Genomic DNA, 24,772 nt, shown 5'->3' on the forward strand with positions numbered 1-24,772 from the left:
AAGATGTCAGAGCCCTGTTTTTTTAATATGTTGTAGACAGGCCCCAATGAGGCACATTCAAGTTTCAGTTGTCCATCTTTTTTCCACATTTACAGAGTGCATCAGAAAAACACAAAATCAATGTCCCAGAGACCATGAATGAGTTCCTCGACATGTCCGACGATGAAGGTATGTGAAGAATGCTCAAATGACTGCTTCATTCTACGATGTTTCACACATTTAGCACTAAAATTGCATTGATTAATACGTGCAAACCATTGCTGTGACTTCACGATTTTATTACAAAAAAGCAATTGTAACAAGCCACAGGCTCCGTTGTTTGGGCAGGGCTGCTTTTGTGTGTGAATGAAATGCGAGCCTCAGTGCCATCTGGTCAGTCTCCAGGTGATGAAGCTCCCTAGAGCCAGGCCGGTGATAAAGATGACGATGAGGCCGTAGCTGTGGGAGCTCAGCGACGACACACTCTGCACGGACGCCACCTCCAGCTCCGAAAAACTGTTGATCTGTGGAGAGACAACTCCGATCACCTGGTGTGGAAAACATGCATCTGGAAAACATTCATGCCACTAAATGCCGATTACTTTTTTACAAATGTGATTGACTATCTGTCGTCCATGTGGCTCCGGAATGTTTCATTGTCGGTGCAGGAAGTGACAACAAACATGAGAAATATCCATCCGCCTTGCTATGCTGCTGTGCACTTCACGGTGAGCAGAACTGTGAATAAAGCTTCACAAGCTGAAGCAGCAGCTGGGTCAGCGATGTTCAGCCCCTCAAACTCCTTTGAAAACTTTTCCACCACCGGAACTTAACCCCTAACGTACTGCGCAGCCAGTGTGTTGTCTCATGTGTGAACACTACCATCGTTTGTCAATCCCGTATCAGACTAATGCCGCGTCTCCACGGTACAGCTCTGTTCTCAGCTCTTCTCTATTCGTTTTCCACTGTGCACCCACCCCCAAGATCTGGGTCCAGTGAATACAAAACATATTGCGGTCGCTGTTGATGCTTGGCTATTTAAAAACAGCAGGTTTGTGCAGGAAGTGCCGTGTCGAGGTGGTGAAGGTTCTCTCTCATTGGCTGGTCTGCAGTGTTGTAAATCCACCTTCCAGTACAACGTACTAGCTACACGTGGAACTAATTTACATTTTCAATTGTGCCTGGTGATGCTAGTCAATGTCGTTTAGCCGGGTGCATTCAATTTCTGTGTATCAGAATGTAGCATCAATAAGACAACAGTTAGGACTACAGTATGTGATGGAGGGACACACACACACACACACACACACACAGGTAACTTCTGCTGGGGTGTCAGACTTTGTGTATATCCAAATAAATGACAAATACTAAAGTTACGTTGGCACGGCAGGTAGAGATAATATTAGCAAAGGAACGTTAGCGTGATCTTTTCTGGCTAACGATAATTCATCTTAATAATCTCTCACGTTACCACAGAGATCAGAGGAAGCTAACATGTCTGAATCTCACATTAACAGATCAACTTAGCTTTAGCCCTACATTAGCTAGTTAGCTAGCATTTCGCTAACATTAGCCAACTTAAGATGTGTCTACATACACAGTGAGCGCGTATAATAAAACTTCAGTTCCATAGTAATGCTACCTTTGAGCAACCGTAGCATATCGAAGTACAACAGGAAATGGGGAAATTGATTGGAGCACTGAGCAAACGGGCGGGACTAAAACACAGAAATGATTCAGCATTTTTGCACTTCCTGTTCAGTCGTCTCAAAGTCAATGGTTGTTTTGATGTGTTTTTGGTAGGATGCCTGAAATAAGGTCTGTGGTTAACACAAGCTTATGATAGTTTACGCTTTGTTCTACAATATAAAATACATCAGCAGATACCCTTCTCGTGAATTTTGAGGCTTTTAGGTGTCTTAAGCCGGTTGCTAACATGTGGGTAAATGAGACTAAACGTGGATGGGAAAATCATGTAGGCTGTCTTTGGTCAAGAGAACCACTGCTAAGCTAACTTTGCTCTACAAAATGACGTCATCCCTGCGGCACTCTATGGAGGAGGGTCCCCCCCTATTTATTTTAAAAGAGCAACGGCCAACGGGGAAACTCCAAAACTATACTCCGTACATCAGGGCCAGACGTTGGCATTTATAGGGCTGGCCCCGCCTTGTTGCAGTCCCACCAAGAAGGAAACGCAGAGAGCTTCATCTATACAGCTGTATCATCTCATACAGAGAGGCTAACTGAACAAAGGTCGCAGAGTCGCTGCGTTCCGCAGAACCACAGAACCAACATGGTAGAGAGGAAAGTGCTCTGAGAGTAAGCACATGGAAGAAATGAAGGCCCAACATACCCATCCTCCATGATCCACAATCCAGCCCAGCAGATTGTTCGTGAAAAACTCCACGGTCCACTTCAGGATGTCCGTCACTAACTGAGGGAGGCGAGCCTCCACCATCTGATGGACAGCAGAAACACAAAGAGGTCCATACACAAAGAGACGATGCTGCCAAATTAAATAACATGGCTGGATCAGTGAACATCAGACTGTTGTCTGATATGAGATATATATGTTCATATATATATTCATATATATATATATCTATATATATTCATATATAGATATATATATTCATATATAGATATATATATTCATATATATATATTCATATATATATATATATATATTCATATATATATATATATATATATTCATATATATATATATATATTCATATATATATTCATATATATATATGTATATGTGACATACACACAGAAGCGCAAACAATCACTTTTTATCAATATTTGTTTGGAAAAGCCCCCAAATGAAGACATTTCAAATTAAAACAATACACTTTTGAGGTGATGAGTAAAGCTTTGAATGGAAAATACAAAGTGAAACGCGCCAAAAGTTGGCTGAGCGATCCGATGGACGCCTGATAAATCACTAGCAGCTGCAGTAGGTCATGCAAAGACAGATGCATTCCAAGGAACAAGAATCATTCTGGTAGTGAGCATCAGCGCTGATCGCCTCTCCAGCTGGAACACAACCCTCCTCATCGAGGCAGGTCACAGCACTGCCAGACCTTCTGATGGACAGGCAAGCTCTGAGAAGAAAAGAAGCTAACCCACCTTGACGGCTAGCTTGGCGGCAACGTAAAAGAACAGAGCGATCCTCTCCCAGGTGATCCCCTCCTCAATCACTCTGGCCCCCACTTGCTTAAAGTGGTCCCACTTCGAGCTGGAGGAACAAGCCACTCCGTCAATCGCTCTGAAAGAGAGACAGGATGCAGTTTAAGTAGATGTTGTAAGAAATTTGAGCGTAGAACTGTGTGTTTAGTAGATATAATAAAAGTGTTTAATAATTCATATTTAAGAATTCATAATTAGTCATCATAAGTGTTTTGGAAATGCATAATTAAGATAAGCATAAAGTGTTTTAGGATTAGTAGCTAACAGTAGAATTTGAGACATGAAGCTTATGCCAAAGTTGCAAAGCCTTATCTATTATATGGAATGTTTATCATAGAAGGGATTAAGCAATAACTGACCGACATTGAATGTGTTAGTAAACGCAGGGACAGAAAGCCAGACAGGCGAATACACTCCTGGAAGTTAGCCAATAGGAATTGGGATAAACGGAAGGGGAGGAGTTGCGAACGGATATGAGGGCGGGAATAGAAAAGCATTTTTCTCGTTCTCTTTAGCGTGTGGTGCCACGGGACGGCTGTGTCTCATGGGACCAGGGACGAGTTTTTTCCAAAGTGGGGTAATATTGTAATATTTCATAGGAGTATGTACTCCATTGTTTAACTGTAATCATACTTGCATCGGTGGGATTAAAATCCTTTTAATTGTAAACCAGTTTTGGTAGATTTATTATTTCAGCGTGTGAACTGTAGGAAGCAGCTGGACACACGTGCTTCCGGCCTCCTCTTTGTGAAGCAGGCTAAAACTTCACAATGTTAAGAAACTACGGAGTGCGTATTACACATCTACCCCGGTTCTATTTTCCGTATTGCATCACAAGCGCTGAGACACAGCGGGCGAGAGACTCACTCTTGTAACTCCTCGTCGGCTCGGATAGTGTCGCAGATGCTGTGGATACGGTTGATCAGCTGGGTCACCATCTTCTGCTCCTGCTCAGTCAGTCGACCTTTGACCGATGACCATGTGGTATGAAACTCAAGGGGAAATTCCAAAGACTTTTCCCATAGTGAATTATGGATTTCTCACCGAACTCGGCCCACATTCCCATAGAAAGCAATGGGCTAGGACCCTGAAAATTGAACGGTCAGTCGACCTTTGGCCAATGACCATGTGGTATGAAAATCAAGGGGAAATTCCAAACACTTTTCCCATAGTGAATTATGGATTTCTCACCGAACTCGGCCAGAATTCCCATAGAAAGCAATGGGCTAGGACCCTGAAAGTTTAACAGTCAGTCGACCTTTGGCCAAAGACCATGTGGTATGAAAATCAAGGGGAAATTCCATACACTTTCTGCGATGGTACACTTTCTGCTATGGTAAACTCCGTACACGTAGAAATTACGGCCTTTTGACTCAATTCTGCCTAAAGACACCTAGAAAACAATGGGCTAGGAGGCTGAAATTGTCACATTAAGTCAACCTCTGCCCCAAGATGAAATGGTCTGAATATCAATGGGAAATTCTGTACAGTTTTCCCATAGTGATTCATGGCATTTAGCATTTATTTGGCTTAAATAGACGTTCAGTTAATATCCCTAGAAAGCAATGGGCTAGCATGCTGAAATGTTCACAGTCAGTCGGCCCTTGGCCACAAACCACGTGGTATGAAAATCAATAGGAAATTCGGTACACTTTTCCCGTAGTAATATATGGCATTTTTCTTCATTTTAAAGTTATTTGGCCTAATTACCCCATAAAACAATGGGCTAGTACCGTGAAATTTTCACAGTCATTCCATCTTTGCCCCATCGTTAAATGGTATGAAACTCAATGGGACATTCCAAACACTTTTCCCATAGTGAACTATGGATGTCTCTACCCAGATGACACTTATGTTCCGACATGGCCTTCAACAGTCTTTTCTCTCAAAATGTCCACTTTAATTTAAAGTAGAGATTTGATTAATTTTCTCCTTCAAAGAGGGGCTCGTCACCATTACACACCTATTATCGGGGCCTCGTAGCTGCAAGTTAAGGTCCCCAAAAACAGCCCCAAAGGTCAAAATTGAGGCATATGACCTCATCTTTCGGCCTGTTTTGGCAAGTGAGAAACGGGCCATTAAATCGTAGTGAAAGGTTGGAACTGCCTGATTTTTGCATAAATCAGTCACCTGTGATAAGGTGATGCAGGATCTAAAGCGAGATATCTGTAGAACCTTGGGAAAGCTAACTTCCGGTAGCAGCATGCTAATGACTTGAATCCAATTGAACCTTGAAGAGGGTCCTGTTTTGGCCATCATATGTGAATTTCATCAAAGAAGGCCATTGACAAGTGTTTTAAAATTGATCAATATTAAAAAGTGGTCAAAATCCAGATTTTACCAGTCTTTTCTCAAACTGTTTATACTTTAAAAAGGGGTAGGGTTTTAAATCCTTTTCTGCCTCAAAGAGGGGCTCGTCACCATTACACACCTATAATCTGGGCCTCATAGCTGCAAGGTAAGGTCCCCAAAAACAGCCACAAAGGGTTTAATTGGGCTTAATTGGGGCCTTAGTCACTTATATTTTGGCATATGCAAGAATGGCCATAATTTCTCAAATATGGGTCCTAGAACCCCCAGATTGTGCACACACATTGTGGACAAGGCCTACAATAGGACCACCTGGAAAAATCCCTCTAGATTATCTAGAACTGATTTTTGCCTGTATCAAACTCAGACTTCAGCATGGGGTACATGTCCCTGTCGTACTCTTGATGAGATCAGACCATCTTTTACTTCTGAAGATGTCAGAGCCCTGTTTTTTTAATATGTTGTAGACAGGCCCCAATGAGGCACATTCAAGTTTCAGTTGTCCATCTTTTTTCCACATTTACAGAGTGCATCAGAAAAACACAAAATCAATGTCCCAGAGACCATGAATGAGTTCCTCGACATGTCCGACGATGAAGGTATGTGAAGAATGCTCAAATGACTGCTTCATTCTACGATGTTTCACACATTTAGCACTAAAATTGCATTGATTAATACGTGCAAACCATTGCTGTGACTTCACGATTTTATTACAAAAAAGCAATTGTAACAAGCCACAGGCTCCGTTGTTTGGGCAGGGCTGCTTTTGTGTGTGAATGAAATGCGAGCCTCAGTGCCATCTGGTCAGTCTCCAGGTGATGAAGCTCCCTAGAGCCAGGCCGGTGATAAAGATGACGATGAGGCCGTAGCTGTGGGAGCTCAGCGACGACACACTCTGCACGGACGCCACCTCCAGCTCCGAAAAACTGTTGATCTGTGGAGAGACAACTCCGATCACCTGGTGTGGAAAACATGCATCTGGAAAACATTCATGCCACTAAATGCCGATTACTTTTTTACAAATGTGATTGACTATCTGTCGTCCATGTGGCTCCGGAATGTTTCATTGTCGGTGCAGGAAGTGACAACAAACATGAGAAATATCCATCCGCCTTGCTATGCTGCTGTGCACTTCACGGTGAGCAGAACTGTGAATAAAGCTTCACAAGCTGAAGCAGCAGCTGGGTCAGCGATGTTCAGCCCCTCAAACTCCTTTGAAAACTTTTCCACCACCGGAACTTAACCCCTAACGTACTGCGCAGCCAGTGTGTTGTCTCATGTGTGAACACTACCATCGTTTGTCAATCCCGTATCAGACTAATGCCGCGTCTCCACGGTACAGCTCTGTTCTCAGCTCTTCTCTATTCGTTTTCCACTGTGCACCCACCCCCAAGATCTGGGTCCAGTGAATACAAAACATATTGCGGTCGCTGTTGATGCTTGGCTATTTAAAAACAGCAGGTTTGTGCAGGAAGTGCCGTGTCGAGGTGGTGAAGGTTCTCTCTCATTGGCTGGTCTGCAGTGTTGTAAATCCACCTTCCAGTACAACGTACTAGCTACACGTGGAACTAATTTACATTTTCAATTGTGCCTGGTGATGCTAGTCAATGTCGTTTAGCCGGGTGCATTCAATTTCTGTGTATCAGAATGTAGCATCAATAAGACAACAGTTAGGACTACAGTATGTGATGGAGGGACACACACACACACACACACACACACAGGTAACTTCTGCTGGGGTGTCAGACTTTGTGTATATCCAAATAAATGACAAATACTAAAGTTACGTTGGCACGGCAGGTAGAGATAATATTAGCAAAGGAACGTTAGCGTGATCTTTTCTGGCTAACGATAATTCATCTTAATAATCTCTCACGTTACCACAGAGATCAGAGGAAGCTAACATGTCTGAATCTCACATTAACAGATCAACTTAGCTTTAGCCCTACATTAGCTAGTTAGCTAGCATTTCGCTAACATTAGCCAACTTAAGATGTGTCTACATACACAGTGAGCGCGTATAATAAAACTTCAGTTCCATAGTAATGCTACCTTTGAGCAACCGTAGCATATCGAAGTACAACAGGAAATGGGGAAATTGATTGGAGCACTGAGCAAACGGGCGGGACTAAAACACAGAAATGATTCAGCATTTTTGCACTTCCTGTTCAGTCGTCTCAAAGTCAATGGTTGTTTTGATGTGTTTTTGGTAGGATGCCTGAAATAAGGTCTGTGGTTAACACAAGCTTATGATAGTTTACGCTTTGTTCTACAATATAAAATACATCAGCAGATACCCTTCTCGTGAATTTTGAGGCTTTTAGGTGTCTTAAGCCGGTTGCTAACATGTGGGTAAATGAGACTAAACGTGGATGGGAAAATCATGTAGGCTGTCTTTGGTCAAGAGAACCACTGCTAAGCTAACTTTGCTCTACAAAATGACGTCATCCCTGCGGCACTCTATGGAGGAGGGTCCCCCCCTATTTATTTTAAAAGAGCAACGGCCAACGGGGAAACTCCAAAACTATACTCCGTACATCAGGGCCAGACGTTGGCATTTATAGGGCTGGCCCCGCCTTGTTGCAGTCCCACCAAGAAGGAAACGCAGAGAGCTTCATCTATACAGCTGTATCATCTCATACAGAGAGGCTAACTGAACAAAGGTCGCAGAGTCGCTGCGTTCCGCAGAACCACAGAACCAACATGGTAGAGAGGAAAGTGCTCTGAGAGTAAGCACATGGAAGAAATGAAGGCCCAACATACCCATCCTCCATGATCCACAATCCAGCCCAGCAGATTGTTCGTGAAAAACTCCACGGTCCACTTCAGGATGTCCGTCACTAACTGAGGGAGGCGAGCCTCCACCATCTGATGGACAGCAGAAACACAAAGAGGTCCATACACAAAGAGACGATGCTGCCAAATTAAATAACATGGCTGGATCAGTGAACATCAGACTGTTGTCTGATATGAGATATATATGTTCATATATATATTCATATATATATATATCTATATATATTCATATATAGATATATATATTCATATATAGATATATATATTCATATATATATATTCATATATATATATATATATATTCATATATATATATATATATATTCATATATATATATATATATTCATATATATATTCATATATATATATGTATATGTGACATACACACAGAAGCGCAAACAATCACTTTTTATCAATATTTGTTTGGAAAAGCCCCCAAATGAAGACATTTCAAATTAAAACAATACACTTTTGAGGTGATGAGTAAAGCTTTGAATGGAAAATACAAAGTGAAACGCGCCAAAAGTTGGCTGAGCGATCCGATGGACGCCTGATAAATCACTAGCAGCTGCAGTAGGTCATGCAAAGACAGATGCATTCCAAGGAACAAGAATCATTCTGGTAGTGAGCATCAGCGCTGATCGCCTCTCCAGCTGGAACACAACCCTCCTCATCGAGGCAGGTCACAGCACTGCCAGACCTTCTGATGGACAGGCAAGCTCTGAGAAGAAAAGAAGCTAACCCACCTTGACGGCTAGCTTGGCGGCAACGTAAAAGAACAGAGCGATCCTCTCCCAGGTGATCCCCTCCTCAATCACTCTGGCCCCCACTTGCTTAAAGTGGTCCCACTTCGAGCTGGAGGAACAAGCCACTCCGTCAATCGCTCTGAAAGAGAGACAGGATGCAGTTTAAGTAGATGTTGTAAGAAATTTGAGCGTAGAACTGTGTGTTTAGTAGATATAATAAAAGTGTTTAATAATTCATATTTAAGAATTCATAATTAGTCATCATAAGTGTTTTGGAAATGCATAATTAAGATAAGCATAAAGTGTTTTAGGATTAGTAGCTAACAGTAGAATTTGAGACATGAAGCTTATGCCAAAGTTGCAAAGCCTTATCTATTATATGGAATGTTTATCATAGAAGGGATTAAGCAATAACTGACCGACATTGAATGTGTTAGTAAACGCAGGGACAGAAAGCCAGACAGGCGAATACACTCCTGGAAGTTAGCCAATAGGAATTGGGATAAACGGAAGGGGAGGAGTTGCGAACGGATATGAGGGCGGGAATAGAAAAGCATTTTTCTCGTTCTCTTTAGCGTGTGGTGCCACGGGACGGCTGTGTCTCATGGGACCAGGGACGAGTTTTTTCCAAAGTGGGGTAATATTGTAATATTTCATAGGAGTATGTACTCCATTGTTTAACTGTAATCATACTTGCATCGGTGGGATTAAAATCCTTTTAATTGTAAACCAGTTTTGGTAGATTTATTATTTCAGCGTGTGAACTGTAGGAAGCAGCTGGACACACGTGCTTCCGGCCTCCTCTTTGTGAAGCAGGCTAAAACTTCACAATGTTAAGAAACTACGGAGTGCGTATTACACATCTACCCCGGTTCTATTTTCCGTATTGCATCACAAGCGCTGAGACACAGCGGGCGAGAGACTCACTCTTGTAACTCCTCGTCGGCTCGGATAGTGTCGCAGATGCTGTGGATACGGTTGATCAGCTGGGTCACCATCTTCTGCTCCTGCTCAGTCAGTCGACCTTTGACCGATGACCATGTGGTATGAAACTCAAGGGGAAATTCCAAAGACTTTTCCCATAGTGAATTATGGATTTCTCACCGAACTCGGCCCACATTCCCATAGAAAGCAATGGGCTAGGACCCTGAAAATTGAACGGTCAGTCGACCTTTGGCCAATGACCATGTGGTATGAAAATCAAGGGGAAATTCCAAACACTTTTCCCATAGTGAATTATGGATTTCTCACCGAACTCGGCCAGAATTCCCATAGAAAGCAATGGGCTAGGACCCTGAAAGTTTAACAGTCAGTCGACCTTTGGCCAAAGACCATGTGGTATGAAAATCAAGGGGAAATTCCATACACTTTCTGCGATGGTACACTTTCTGCTATGGTAAACTCCGTACACGTAGAAATTACGGCCTTTTGACTCAATTCTGCCTAAAGACACCTAGAAAACAATGGGCTAGGAGGCTGAAATTGTCACATTAAGTCAACCTCTGCCCCAAGATGAAATGGTCTGAATATCAATGGGAAATTCTGTACAGTTTTCCCATAGTGATTCATGGCATTTAGCATTTATTTGGCTTAAATAGACGTTCAGTTAATATCCCTAGAAAGCAATGGGCTAGCATGCTGAAATGTTCACAGTCAGTCGGCCCTTGGCCACAAACCACGTGGTATGAAAATCAATAGGAAATTCGGTACACTTTTCCCGTAGTAATATATGGCATTTTTCTTCATTTTAAAGTTATTTGGCCTAATTACCCCATAAAACAATGGGCTAGTACCGTGAAATTTTCACAGTCATTCCATCTTTGCCCCATCGTTAAATGGTATGAAACTCAATGGGACATTCCAAACACTTTTCCCATAGTGAACTATGGATGTCTCTACCCAGATGACACTTATGTTCCGACATGGCCTTCAACAGTCTTTTCTCTCAAAATGTCCACTTTAATTTAAAGTAGAGATTTGATTAATTTTCTCCTTCAAAGAGGGGCTCGTCACCATTACACACCTATTATCGGGGCCTCGTAGCTGCAAGTTAAGGTCCCCAAAAACAGCCCCAAAGGTCAAAATTGAGGCATATGACCTCATCTTTCGGCCTGTTTTGGCAAGTGAGAAACGGGCCATTAAATCGTAGTGAAAGGTTGGAACTGCCTGATTTTTGCATAAATCAGTCACCTGTGATAAGGTGATGCAGGATCTAAAGCGAGATATCTGTAGAACCTTGGGAAAGCTAACTTCCGGTAGCAGCATGCTAATGACTTGAATCCAATTGAACCTTGAAGAGGGTCCTGTTTTGGCCATCATATGTGAATTTCATCAAAGAAGGCCATTGACAAGTGTTTTAAAATTGATCAATATTAAAAAGTGGTCAAAATCCAGATTTTACCAGTCTTTTCTCAAACTGTTTATACTTTAAAAAGGGGTAGGGTTTTAAATCCTTTTCTGCCTCAAAGAGGGGCTCGTCACCATTACACACCTATAATCTGGGCCTCATAGCTGCAAGGTAAGGTCCCCAAAAACAGCCACAAAGGGTTTAATTGGGCTTAATTGGGGCCTTAGTCACTTATATTTTGGCATATGCAAGAATGGCCATAATTTCTCAAATATGGGTCCTAGAACCCCCAGATTGTGCACACACATTGTGGACAAGGCCTACAATAGGACCACCTGGAAAAATCCCTCTAGATTATCTAGAACTGATTTTTGCCTGTATCAAACTCAGACTTCAGCATGGGGTACATGTCCCTGTCGTACTCTTGATGAGATCAGACCATCTTTTACTTCTGAAGATGTCAGAGCCCTGTTTTTTTAATATGTTGTAGACAGGCCCCAATGAGGCACATTCAAGTTTCAGTTGTCCATCTTTTTTCCACATTTACAGAGTGCATCAGAAAAACACAAAATCAATGTCCCAGAGACCATGAATGAGTTCCTCGACATGTCCGACGATGAAGGTATGTGAAGAATGCTCAAATGACTGCTTCATTCTACGATGTTTCACACATTTAGCACTAAAATTGCATTGATTAATACGTGCAAACCATTGCTGTGACTTCACGATTTTATTACAAAAAAGCAATTGTAACAAGCCACAGGCTCCGTTGTTTGGGCAGGGCTGCTTTTGTGTGTGAATGAAATGCGAGCCTCAGTGCCATCTGGTCAGTCTCCAGGTGATGAAGCTCCCTAGAGCCAGGCCGGTGATAAAGATGACGATGAGGCCGTAGCTGTGGGAGCTCAGCGATGACACACTCTGCACGGACGCCACCTCCAGCTCCGAAAAACTGTTGATCTGTGGAGAGACAACTCCGATCACCTGGTGTGGAAAACATGCATCTGGAAAACATTCATGCCACTAAATGCCGATTACTTTTTTACAAATGTGATTGACTATCTGTCGTCCATGTGGCTCCGGAATGTTTTATTGTCGGTGCAGGAAGTGACAACAAACATGAGAAATATCCATCCGCCTTGCTATGCTGCTGTGCACTTCACGGTGAGCAGAACTGTGAATAAAGCTTCACAAGCTGAAGCAGCAGCTGGGTCAGCGATGTTCAGCCCCTCAAACTCCTTTGAAAACTTTTCCACCACCGGAACTTAACCCCTAACGTACTGCGCAGCCAGTGTGTTGTCTCATGTGTGAACACTACCATCGTTTGTCAATCCCGTATCAGACTAATGCCGCGTCTCCACGGTACAGCTCTGTTCTCAGCTCTTCTCTATTCGTTTTCCACTGTGCACCCACCCCCAAGATCTGGGTCCAGTGAATACAAAACATATTGCGGTCGCTGTTGATGCTTGGCTATTTAAAAACAGCAGGTTTGTGCAGGAAGTGCCGTGTCGAGGTGGTGAAGGTTCTCTCTCATTGGCTGGTCTGCAGTGTTGTAAATCCACCTTCCAGTACAACGTACTAGCTACACGTGGAACTAATTTACATTTTCAATTGTGCCTGGTGATGCTAGTCAATGTCGTTTAGCCGGGTGCATTCAATTTCTGTGTATCAGAATGTAGCATCAATAAGACAACAGTTAGGACTACAGTATGTGATGGAGGGACACACACACACACACACACACACACACAGGTAACTTCTGCTGGGGTGTCAGACTTTGTGTATATCCAAATAAATGACAAATACTAAAGTTACGTTGGCACGGCAGGTAGAGATAATATTAGCAAAGGAACGTTAGCGTGATCTTTTCTGGCTAACGATAATTCATCTTAATAATCTCTCACGTTACCACAGAGATCAGAGGAAGCTAACATGTCTGAATCTCACATTAACAGATCAACTTAGCTTTAGCCCTACATTAGCTAGTTAGCTAGTGTTGAGAAAATTAGCTTATATACAGCTTTAATCAGCAATTAGCTTATATACAGCTTAATTAACAGCTAGTTTATATGCAGCTTTAAGTAGCAACTAGCTTATATACAGTTTAATTAACAGCTAGTTAATATGCAGCTTTAAGTAGCAATTGACTTATATACAGTTTAATTAATCACTAGCATATTTGTAGTTTTAATAACCATTAGTTTATATACAGCTCTATTAATCACTTATACAGTGCTCACAACACAGCAAGGCCAGAGAGAAGCAGGTGAAAGGTTACTTATTTAACTGCGACACAAGGAACAGGACGCCATCCTTAGAGAAGATAAGAAAGAGACAATGAGACAGTGAGACAACGCCCCAAGCTGAGCCCGGCTCTTCATACACACTCTTTATTAGGACCTCTCGCCTCAAAATCTCACTCACACTGATGGAAACCAACGCCTACTGGGAGGGGCCAAGGTGGATGGACATCCACGGCCTCCATCCAGGCGCCATAACGTACAAACGTGCCACGCCTGCATCTTTGACTTTGGCCAATGTGTAACAAGGGGTGGACCCCCTATATTAAGATACACGCTGATGTGTTCAAGCGTGTCTCATGGTGAATCTCTGCGAAGTTCATCCATTAGCACCCAAGCTTGTTTTTGATAGCTGGGCTGAGTAACTCTGTTGATAAATAAATCTATTGCTTTGATTTAACTATACGCCTCTGAGAGCTTCTGTTTCATTCTTAAACCTGCTCTAAGTGTGAAAGACAGCTACATCACATTTTTTCACAACAATTTGGTGACCCCGACGTGATAGATATGATACAGAGCTTCAGGTTGGAATGTTAACAGACCTCTCTATTTGTGATTCCAGATAACGGCACATCTCTCCCCCTGAGGCTGGGAACCGATAATTGCCATCGGAGCGAGCTTGCAGTTCGGGAGACAGTCTGATTGTGCCGGCACATCTCAAGGTGAGCAGACGCCTATTTAACTGAATTCTGCATATTGTATTATAGACATGAACTAAATTAAATCCGACTGTCCGAACTGTAAGTATTGCGTAGTCATAAAAGTATTGTAAAGAGTAATCACACAGCAGCAGGGTTGTTCAGCCCAGCATTTGGGGTTTTTTGTACATATGCGTGCTTGTACATATGTGTGAATGACGAAGAAATTGTATAATATGACGGGGATATATGTATATGTTATTGATGTCATTGGTAAATTGTATTGAGAGAATTGACCGTGAAATATTCGTATCAAGACATCGAGTGTGTTACGTGTGGTGTAAAAACCAAGTTAACTCTGCTTAGAGTAACTCTTATAAAGTTTCTGCATGGGAGCACAAGTTTTAAGTTAGCCGATGTATCATTGATAGCGGACCAAGAGAAAATTACCTTATTGAGATCATCAAATCTCCGGATCTAGATTTGTGTGTGGCGCTTAGTGGAAAACCATGATATCTCTGCTTAGAGAATCCTCGACGGAGTTTCTGGGCGAGAGCACAAAATTTACGTTAATTGATGTGTCGTTGATAATGGACGTTGTGTAATAAAGTAACTAGAGAAAAGGACCCGCAGAGTCCTATGTTACTTAAAGTGTTTTAAATTGTGTTGTTTGCTGTATTGCGTTGGTGGTGTGGTTGGTAGCACCGCGGACTTCCACGCGGAAGAGCCGTGATCGCGGCCCAGCCAAAGCAGATATTGTAAAATAGCGCTGTTTTCTTTTGTGTGCAAGAGAGGGAAAGAATCCTTTATACTTTGACTGATTGTTTGCTAAAAAGCATTTGTTTTTCATTTGTATCGTGGTCGAGAGGTCAGCGGTACACAGTCTGTTTGATGAGGTTGAGAAAAAGAAATTGCTGTTGGAATATAAAATAGTGTGTCTAAAAGAAAAAGAGCTGTTTTCTGCGCTTCTGACTGATTTATATTTAAAGAGACAGCCGTGTATGTTCTAATGTGTGTTCATTGTTTCACTGCATTTGTAAAGATATTAATTTCCTTCTAGACCGTACTGTGTTTGTTTGCTGAGAAGCAGTTTGCTTAGTTTGAGAAAAAGAGCTGTCCATCTCCTTTGAAGACAGCGCGCTTGTGACTTATTTAACTTCAGAAAATGGCAGTGCCTGTTTTAATTTGTGTTTATGATTTTACTTCAGAGAATGGCAGTGTACGTTTTGAGCTTGTGTTTATGCTTTGCCTTCAGAGACACAAGAGCATGTTTTAACTGTGTTTATTAGTTGCCTACAGAGAGCTAATGCTGAGGCGTACGTTTTAACTTTTGTTTATTTGGTTGACTGTATTTCTAAAGATATTCCTTTAGACCGTATTTGTGATCTCTGCGCATTTCAAAAATGGCAGTGTGTTGCAATTTTGTTTGAATGAGAGTTGATGTTTGAAGCGTAAATATGAGAGAGAGAGAGCTGAGAGCTGAGAGCTGAAGCCGAGTTGATTTGTGGCTGAAAGTTCGTGCGTTGTTTCAAAGTTTGGTGTCTAGAGCAGGAAAAACACACATTAGACACAGTCGTTGCACTCACACACACACATAAATCACTAGAATATGCTGAGAGACAGCTGAGGGTTAATATAAGTGTCAGTTTTACTGGCGTAGTTAAAAAACTACTGATTTATTGGAAAATTGGGTTCCCCAGGGACTGTTAGCAAAGTCTAATGCGGAAACACAGCAGCCACTATATTCAGCCAGACAGATGCTAAAATTAGGGAGTCAGCAAATTTAAAAAAGCTGTAACAAAGCATCCATTCATTTAGTCAGACAAACGCTGGTGGGAAAATACGGGAGGATAGAGCATTCCTGATAAGAAAGAACAGTGCGGCCTTAGATTGTGTCCACTGCACGGACAGAGAGAAGACAATTAAAAAGGTGGGGGCTTGGTGCACACTAGAGGCCTTATAAAACATTTAGTTACATCCATTGCATGTGTAATTAAAACATAGACGTTCACACCTAGCAGGGGTAAACAGGGGGATTTGTAAATAATATATATTCATACAATGTTAAATAATATGCGTTATACTTGTAAAGCTATATTGCGGAGTTGTGAGGTCACTGTATGAAGGTTTAAAACGCCGAGAGGAGCACTCCGTCATCCTTTCGTACGACAGGAACAGATAACAGTAACCCTGAAAGTAACGCTTGCTAAACCCATCAGATTAGGGCAGAAAACTGCCATCTTAACGCAGGAACAGAGTGTTCTGCTTATCTATCCACACAGAGACTTCGAAATATGTTTAGAACATTACTGTTTTCGTCTTCTTCACCCTAAGTGTTAATAATAAAATAGATCATCATTTCACACACACACATTCCAGAGAAAGCAAGGTTGTGAACGAGGGCCAGTGTGAATTCAGAGAGCAAACATGTCAATTGAAGGCATGAGAGGAGGTTTGGCTCCCTCTGCTGGCACTTCACAACCTGGGAAGAAAAAACTGTGGCCACTCCAAGAACTGCAACAGGAACAGTGGATAGGAGCTTTGGCTCCATCGTGTGGACATTTGGGAATACTGATTTCAGACTTTTTATTGATTATTGCAGAGAGAGACGTCATGGCTGCGAAATACTCATCTTGTCTGTGCAACTTGGAGAATGATGTCCAGGATCAGAGCAGGATGAATGGAAGAATCAAACATTGGCCGGTGGAACAACAAGCGTACAAAAGAATGATAAAGAGATGGAAAGATAAAGACATTTGGGATGGAGAACTGCTGAACTGTCCTCTCACTGAAGAGAATCTGCAACAAATAAGTGAAGAACACACTTATGATGAATACAGAGCTGCTGTGGAAAGAACAGATATGGAGCTTGAAGCACTAAAAGTGTCAATACAGCTGGCAAAGCTTGCCGTGGCTCCAAAACCTGCTAAAAAGAAAAAGAAACAGCACGGACGAACTTTCTACTGCTACAACTGTGGAAAACCTGGTCACTATTCACGAGACTGCCGCACGCGTGGTCAACAACAACAAGGCTCACCACGTGGAAGAAGAGGAAACTATCAGAGAGAGACAGGCAATCAGCATCCAAGAAGCCAGAATCACGCTGAACAGCAATATCTTTCACATATCTGGCAACAACAGAGACACTGCTGCAACTATTAGCCACAATACCTGGGTCATATCCAGTTCCAGATCCACATATTCCCTTAACAGCCCACAACCCGCAGCCCACAGCCCACAGACAAAGCATCCTCCATCATGAAACACCTCAGCCCCTAGTTTGAACACAAGAAGCAGAAGATGTGTTCACCATTCTCACGCAGACTCTGTCACATGCATCGGCACTTCAACAATTGACTATTCATTCCCTTTACACCTAGATGTTTCTGAACAAAAAAGAGGGATGTTAATGCAGTTTTGTATCAGAAAAAGGGGGAGAAAGAGACTCATCAAAGAATCCTCCTAAGAAAAATTCACGTTTGGAGCTGCAAGAAAATCGAAAAGAGAAGGAGCTGCATCAAAGAATCCTCCTAAGCAAAGAAATTCACGTTCGGAGCTGCAAGAAAATCGAAAATTCAAAAAGAATGCGAAACAGGAAGAATGTTGCTACAAAGGAGATGAAGGAAACACAGCATCCTATGCTGTGGTGAGACAATTCGAAGATATGGAACACACAATAGTAGCATCAGGTATCCTACCTCAACCAGCATCAGTGCAACTGGCAGAAGTCGAAGCGCTCATACAAGCCTTGAAAATAGCAGAAGGAAAATCAGTAAACATCTTCACAGATTCTGCTTACGCACATGGAGCAGCTCACGTTGATGGGCCCATGTGGCGAAGAAGAGGATTCACGACATCAATGGACGCACCCATCAAACACAAGAAAGAAATCATGGCAATGGTGGAAGCTATGAGCCTACCAAACAGAGTGGCAATCATGAAATGCAAAGGACAAGATGGCAAAGCAAAAACCAGAATAAGTGTGGGAAACGACATGGCAGATGAAGCTGCTAAAGAAGAAGGAGGATACAGACCAAAACAGATGATTCTGAAAACAGCCATACAAGAACCAGAAATCACTGAAGAAACACTGATTGACATACAGAAGAAGGCTGGACCATACGAATGGTCCGAATGGTAAAGAAGAGGAGCAACAACAGGAGAAAGTGGACTTTGTAGATCTCATGATGGCAGAGTGGTAGCACCAGCAGAATTGTGTGTCTCACTGATATCAGAGGCACGCACGAAGGAAAGAAAGGAACATTGCAAAGAATGCAAGCACTGTGCCTCTTCTGCGACGAATGCACCACCTGTGGAGATCATAATGTGAAGAAACCGTACAAAACACCTATGGGCTCTTATCCTGTACCATCAGCCTGCTTCCAAGACATCAGCATGGACTTTACTCATCTTGGTAATGGTGGACAGATTCTCAAAGTGGGTGGAGGCAATCCCAACTAAAAGAGAAGACGCACAGACAGTAGTGAAGTGGCTGCAGACAGAGCTGATACTCCGATAATGGTTCACATTTCAGTAATAAGCATTTGCAGGAAGTAGAAGCCAGACTAGGAATCAGACATAGTTATGGATCAGTGTATCATCCACAGTCACAAGGACTGGTAGAGAGGGCAAATCAGACGCTAAAATCAAAAATAGCAAAGACATATGTAGCATCAAAGCTGACATGGGTTAAAATTTTACCATTAGCTCTAATGGCAGTGAGGAGCGCACAAGGAAATAAGACGCATCTTTCACCACATGAGTTAATGACAGGGAGGCAAATGCCTGGTCCTCCAAGAGACGGTAGTCATATACATAGATATACATAGATACATAGATGTACATATACATAGATGTGCAGCAAGTTGAAATGAAGGCATATGTGACTGCATTAATCATTCTCACGGAGGCTCTCTCCAAACAGGTCCAGCGAACCAGTGCAGCTGACCAGGAAAAGGTAAAAATCTCATCCGAGAGGGTGACTGGGTCAGGGTCAAAGTTCATAAGAAAAGTGGACTGACCCCAGGTGGACAGGGCCGTACGAAGTGAAGGAGGTTACTTCACACTCGGTCCAAGTCATAGGTAAAGCAGGAGCACCTTGGCACCACCTGTCACACTGTGCCCCAGCATCTGAGCCGTCCAGACCTCTAGCAGAGGTCCGAGGTAATCTGACGCAAAATGCATAATTTGTTTTGTAATTTGTAATTTGACTTTTCAGCAACCACCAACAGGTGATCCAATTAGCTACAGGACATGGAAACGACAATGTTTGGTTAAATTGAATTGTTGATAATGCTATCAAAACAAAATGGGTGGCTGTATAGCTTGTGCTGCAGCTAGACCAGCTAGGTTCACCGAACCAGCACCACTATATCCTGAATCTGACCCAACAGGATACGCATGCATGACAAATATGACTAAAATGGCTACTCCACCAAATTGCACTACTCTGGCATCCATATTTAAAGTACAAAACCTGACCCAACACAGACGCAGACATATCTTAGCAAAAAGAGCAGGATAGTTCAGTCTGGACAAAGGTCCAACCTACATAGATACAATCGGAGTGAACCAGAGGAGTGCCTAATCAATACAAATTGGTATATCAAATTGCAGCAGGTTTTGAGAGTATCGCAAGTATTATTCCATGGATAACTGTGAATAAAAATGTTGATCGTATCAATTATGTGCATTACAATGTTCTTCGTTTGGCTAATCATACTAGGGATGCAATAGAGGGTCTGGCTGAGCAGCTGGCCCCACTTCTTTGATTTCTATGCAAAACAAAATGGCTTTGGAGCTTTTGCTCAATGTTTGGAGATCTGTGTTGCACTAACATCCCCAACAATACTGCGCCGGACGGTTCAGTCACAAAAGCACTGAAAAGTCTGAGGGCACTGTCAAAAGAAATGCAGGAAGCATCAGGTGTGAACAATCCATTTGGAGATTGGATGGAAAACATGTTTGGAAAATGGAAGCACCTGATCTTGTCAATAGCAGTGTCAGCGGGTGTGTTCATTGCAATACTGGTCTCATGTGGATGTTGTATAACACCCTGTATTCGTTCTTTGGTTGGCCGTCCTATCACCACTGCCCTCTCCAAGGAACCATTACCACCCCCTCCTTATGGAGCTTACCCAGTATGGGAAGAGCAGAACAGCCTGGTAGGGTCAGGAGAGGCAGAGGAAGACACCAGCGTGTGAACAGGGCAGAAAGGTAAAGAAAGTGACGTCCTTCAGACGTCAAGAGAGGGATTTGTTGAGAAAATTAGTTTATATGCAGCTTTAAGTAGCAACTAGCTTATATACAGTTTAATTAACAGCTAGCTTATATGCAGCTTTAAGTAGCAATTGACTTATATACAGTTTAATTAATCACTAGCATATTTGTAGTTTTAATAACCATTAGCTTATGCAGCTCTATTAACCACTTATACAGTGCTCACAGCATACAGCAAGGCCAGAGAGAAGCAGGTGAAAGGTTACTTATTTAACTGCGTCACAAGGAACAGGCAGCCATCTTTAGAGAAGATAAGGAAGACACAATAGACAGTGAGATTCAAGCGAGGGCCACCGCCCCAGCTGAGCCTGGCTTCTTCACACACTCCTTCTTAGGACCTCTCGCATGGAACTCCTCACTCACACTGATGGAAACCAACGCCTACTGGGAGGGGCCAAGGTGAATGGACATTCACGGCCTCCATCCAGGCGCCATAACGTACAAACGTGCCACGCCTGCATCTTTGACTTTGGCCAATGTGTGACAAGGGGTGGACCCCCTATATTAAGGTTCACGCTGATGTGTTTAAGCGTGTCTCATGGTGAATCTCTGCGAAGTTCATCCATTAGCACCCAAGCTTGTTTTTGATAGCTGGGCTGAATGACTCTGTTGATAAATAAATCTATTGCTTTGATTTATCTATACGCCTCTGAGAGCTTCTGTTTCATTCTTAAACCTGCTCTAAGTGTGAAAGACAACTACATCACATTTTTTTCACAACACTAGCATTTCGCTAACATTAGCCAACTTAAGATGTGTCTACATACACAGTGAGCGCGTATAATAAAACTTCAGTTCCATAGTAATGCTACCTTTGAGCAGACGTAGCATATCGAAGTACAACAGGAAATGGGGAAATTGATTGGAGCACTGAGCAAACGGGCGGGACTAAAACACAGAAATGATTCAGCATTTTTGCACTTCCTGTTCAGTCGTCTCAAAGTCAATGGTTGTTTTGATGTGTTTTTGGTAGGATGCCTGAAATAAGGTCTGTGGTTAACACAAGCTTATGATAGTTTACGCTTTGTTCTACAATATAAAATACATCAGCAGATACCCTTCTCGTGAATTTTGAGGCTTTTAGGTGTCTTAAGCCGGTTGCTAACATGTGGGTAAATGAGACTAAACGTGGATGGGAAAATCATGTAGGCTGTCTTTGGTCAAGAGAACCACTGCTAAGCTAACTTTGCTCTACAAAATGACGTCATCCCTGCGGCACTCTATGGAGGAGGGTCCCCCCCTATTTATTTTAAAAGAGCAACGGCCAACGGGGAAACTCCAAAACTATACTCCGTACATCAGGGCCAGACGTTGGCATTTATAGGGCTGGCCCCGCCTTGTTGCAGTCCCACCAAGAAGGAAACGCAGAGAGCTTCATCTATACAGCTGTATCATCTCATACAGAGAGGCTAACTGAACAAAGGTCGCAGAGTCGCTGCGTTCCGCAGAACCAACATGGTAGAGAGGAAAGTGCTCTGAGAGTAAGCACATGGAAGAAATGAAGGCCCAACATACCCATCCTCCATGATCCACAATCCAGCCCAGCAGATTGTTCGTGAAAAACTCCACGGTCCACTTCAGGATGTCCGTCACTAACTGAGGGAGGCGAGCCTCCACCATCTGATGGACAGCAGAAACACAAAGAGGTCCATACACAAAGAGACGATGCTGCCAAATTAAATAACATGGCTGGATCAGTGAACATCAGACTGTTGTCTGATATGAGATATATATGTTCATATATATATTCATATATAGATATATCTATATATATTCATATATAGATATATATATTCATATATATATATGAATATATATATATATATGAATATATATATATATATATTCATATATATATATATATATTCATATATATATATATATTCATATATATATATTCATATATATATTCATATATATATATATATATATATATGAATGTATGTATATATATATATATATGTATGTATATGTGACATACACACAGAAGCGCAAACAATCACTTTTTATCAATATTTGTTTGGAAAAGCCCCCAAATGAAGACATTTCAAATTAAAACAATACACTTTTGAGGTGATGAGTAAAGCTTTGAATGGAAAATACAAAGTGAAACGCGCCAAAAGTTGGCTGAGCGATCCGATGGACGCCTGATAAATCACTAGCAGCTGCAGTAGGTCATGCAAAGACAGATGCATTCCAAGGAACAAGAATCATTCTGGTAGTGAGCATCAGCGCTGATCGCCTCTCCAGCTGGAACACAACCCTCCTCATCGAGGCAGGTCACAGCACTGCCAGACCTTCTGATGGACAGGCAAGCTCTGAGAAGAAAAGAAGCAAACCCACCTTGACGGCTAGCTTGGCGGCAACGTAAAAGAACAGAGCGATCCTCTCCCAGGTGATCCCCTCCTCAATCACTCTGGCCGCCACTTGCTTAAAGTGGTCCCACTTCGAGCTGGAGGAACAAGCCACTCCGTCAATCGCTCTGAAAGAGAGACAGGATGCAGTTTAAGTAGATGTTGTAAGAAATTTGAGCGTAGAACTGTGTGTTTAGTAGATATAATAAAAGTGTTTAATAATTCATATTTAAGAATTCATAATTAGTCATCATAAGTGTTTTGGAAATGCATAATTAAGATAAGCATAAAGTGTTTTAGGATTAGTAGCTAACAGTAGAATTTGAGACATGAAGCTTATGCCAAAGTTGCAAAGCCTTCTCTATTATATGGAATGTTTATCATAGAAGGGATTAAGCAATAACTGACCGACATTGAATGTGTTAGTAAACGCAGGGACAGAAAGCCAGACAGGCGAATACACTCCTGGAAGTTAGCCAATAGGAATTGGGATAAACGGAAGGGGAGGAGTTGCGAACGGATATGAGGGCGGGAATAGAAAAGCATTTTTCTCGTTCTCTTTAGCGTGTGGTGCCACGGGACGGCTGTGTCTCATGGGACCAGGGACGAGTTTTTTCCAAAGTGGGGTAATATTGTAATATTTCATAGGAGTATGTACTCCATTGTTTAACTGTAATCATACTTGCATCGGTGGGATTAAAATCCTTTTAATTGTAAACCAGTTTTGGTAGATTTATTATTGCAGCGTGTGAACTGTAGGAAGCAGCTGGACACACGTGCTTCCGGCCTCCTCTTTGTGAAGCAGGCTAAAACTTCACAATGTTAAGAAACTACGGAGCGCGTATTACACATCTACCCCGGTTCTATTTTCCGTATTGCATCACAAGCGCTGAGACACAGCGGGCGAGAGACTCACTCTTGTAACTCCTCGTCGGCTCGGATAGTGTCGCAGATGCTGTGGATACGGTTGATCAGCTGGGTCACCATCTTCTGCTCCTGCTCAGTCAGTCGACCTTTGACCGATGACCATGTGGTATGAAACTCAAGGGGAAATTCCAAAGACTTTTCCCATAGTGAATTATGGATTTCTCACCGAACTCGGCCCACATTCCCATAGAAAGCAATGGGCTAGGACCCTGAAAATTGAACGGTCAGTCGACCTTTGGCCAATGACCATGTGGTATGAAAATCAAGGGGAAATTCCAAACACTTTTCCCATAGTGAATTATGGATTTCTCACCGAACTCGGCCCACATTCCCATAGAAAGCAATGGGCTAGGACCCTGAAAGTGCAACAGTCAGTCGACCTTTGGCCAAAGACCATGTGGTATGAAAATCAAGGGGAAATTCCATACACTTTCTGCGATGGTACACTTTCTGCTATGGTAAACTCCGTACACGTAGAAATTACGGCCTTTTGACTCAATTCTGCCTAAAGACACCTAGAAAACAATGGGCTAGGAGGCTGAAATTGTCACATTAAGTCAACCTCTGCCCCAAGATGAAATGGTCTGAATATCAACGGGAAATTCTGTACAGTTTTCCCATAGTGATTCATGGCATTTAGCATTTATTTGGCTTAAATAGACGTTCAGTTAATATCCCTAGAAAGCAATGGGCTAGCATGCTGAAATTTTCAGAGTCAGTCGGCCCTTGGCCACAAACCACGTGGTATGAAAATCAATAGGAAATTCGGTACACTTTTCCCGTAGTAATATATGGCATTTTTCTTCATTTTAAAGTTATTTGGCCTAATTACCCCATAAAACAATGGGCTAGGACCGTGAAATTTTCACAGTCATTCCATCTTTGCCCCATCGTTAAATGGTA

General features: G+C 42.3%; 2 protein-coding genes across 2 annotated transcripts; both read right to left on the minus strand.

Moving 5' to 3' along the window:
* Positions 1 to 359: 359 nt before the first annotated feature.
* LOC306787319 (apoptosis regulator BAX-like) lies at positions 360 to 3,249 on the minus strand (the record flags this gene model as incomplete). Its single annotated transcript, XM_079282437.1, has 3 exons — positions 360 to 503; positions 2,333 to 2,437; positions 3,115 to 3,249. Coding segments are annotated over 3 exons (384 nt in total), but the record flags the coding sequence as incomplete, so codon positions are not given.
* A 3,025-nt stretch (positions 3,250 to 6,274) lies between these two features.
* Positions 6,275 to 24,568, minus strand: LOC306787320 (apoptosis regulator BAX-like; the record flags this gene model as incomplete). The annotated part of the gene is made up of 4 exons (XM_079282438.1): positions 6,275 to 6,418; positions 8,248 to 8,352; positions 22,932 to 23,068; positions 24,556 to 24,568. The coding sequence occupies 4 exons, from the start codon at positions 24,566 to 24,568 to the stop codon at positions 6,275 to 6,277; spliced, it is 399 nt and encodes a 132-aa protein (XP_079138564.1).
* Positions 24,569 to 24,772: the final 204 nt, after the last annotated feature.

The sequence above is a fragment of the Melanostigma gelatinosum genome (assembly GCF_949748355.1).
Source record: "Melanostigma gelatinosum genome assembly, chromosome: 13".
NCBI classification, from domain to species: domain Eukaryota; kingdom Metazoa; phylum Chordata; class Actinopteri; order Perciformes; family Zoarcidae; genus Melanostigma; species Melanostigma gelatinosum.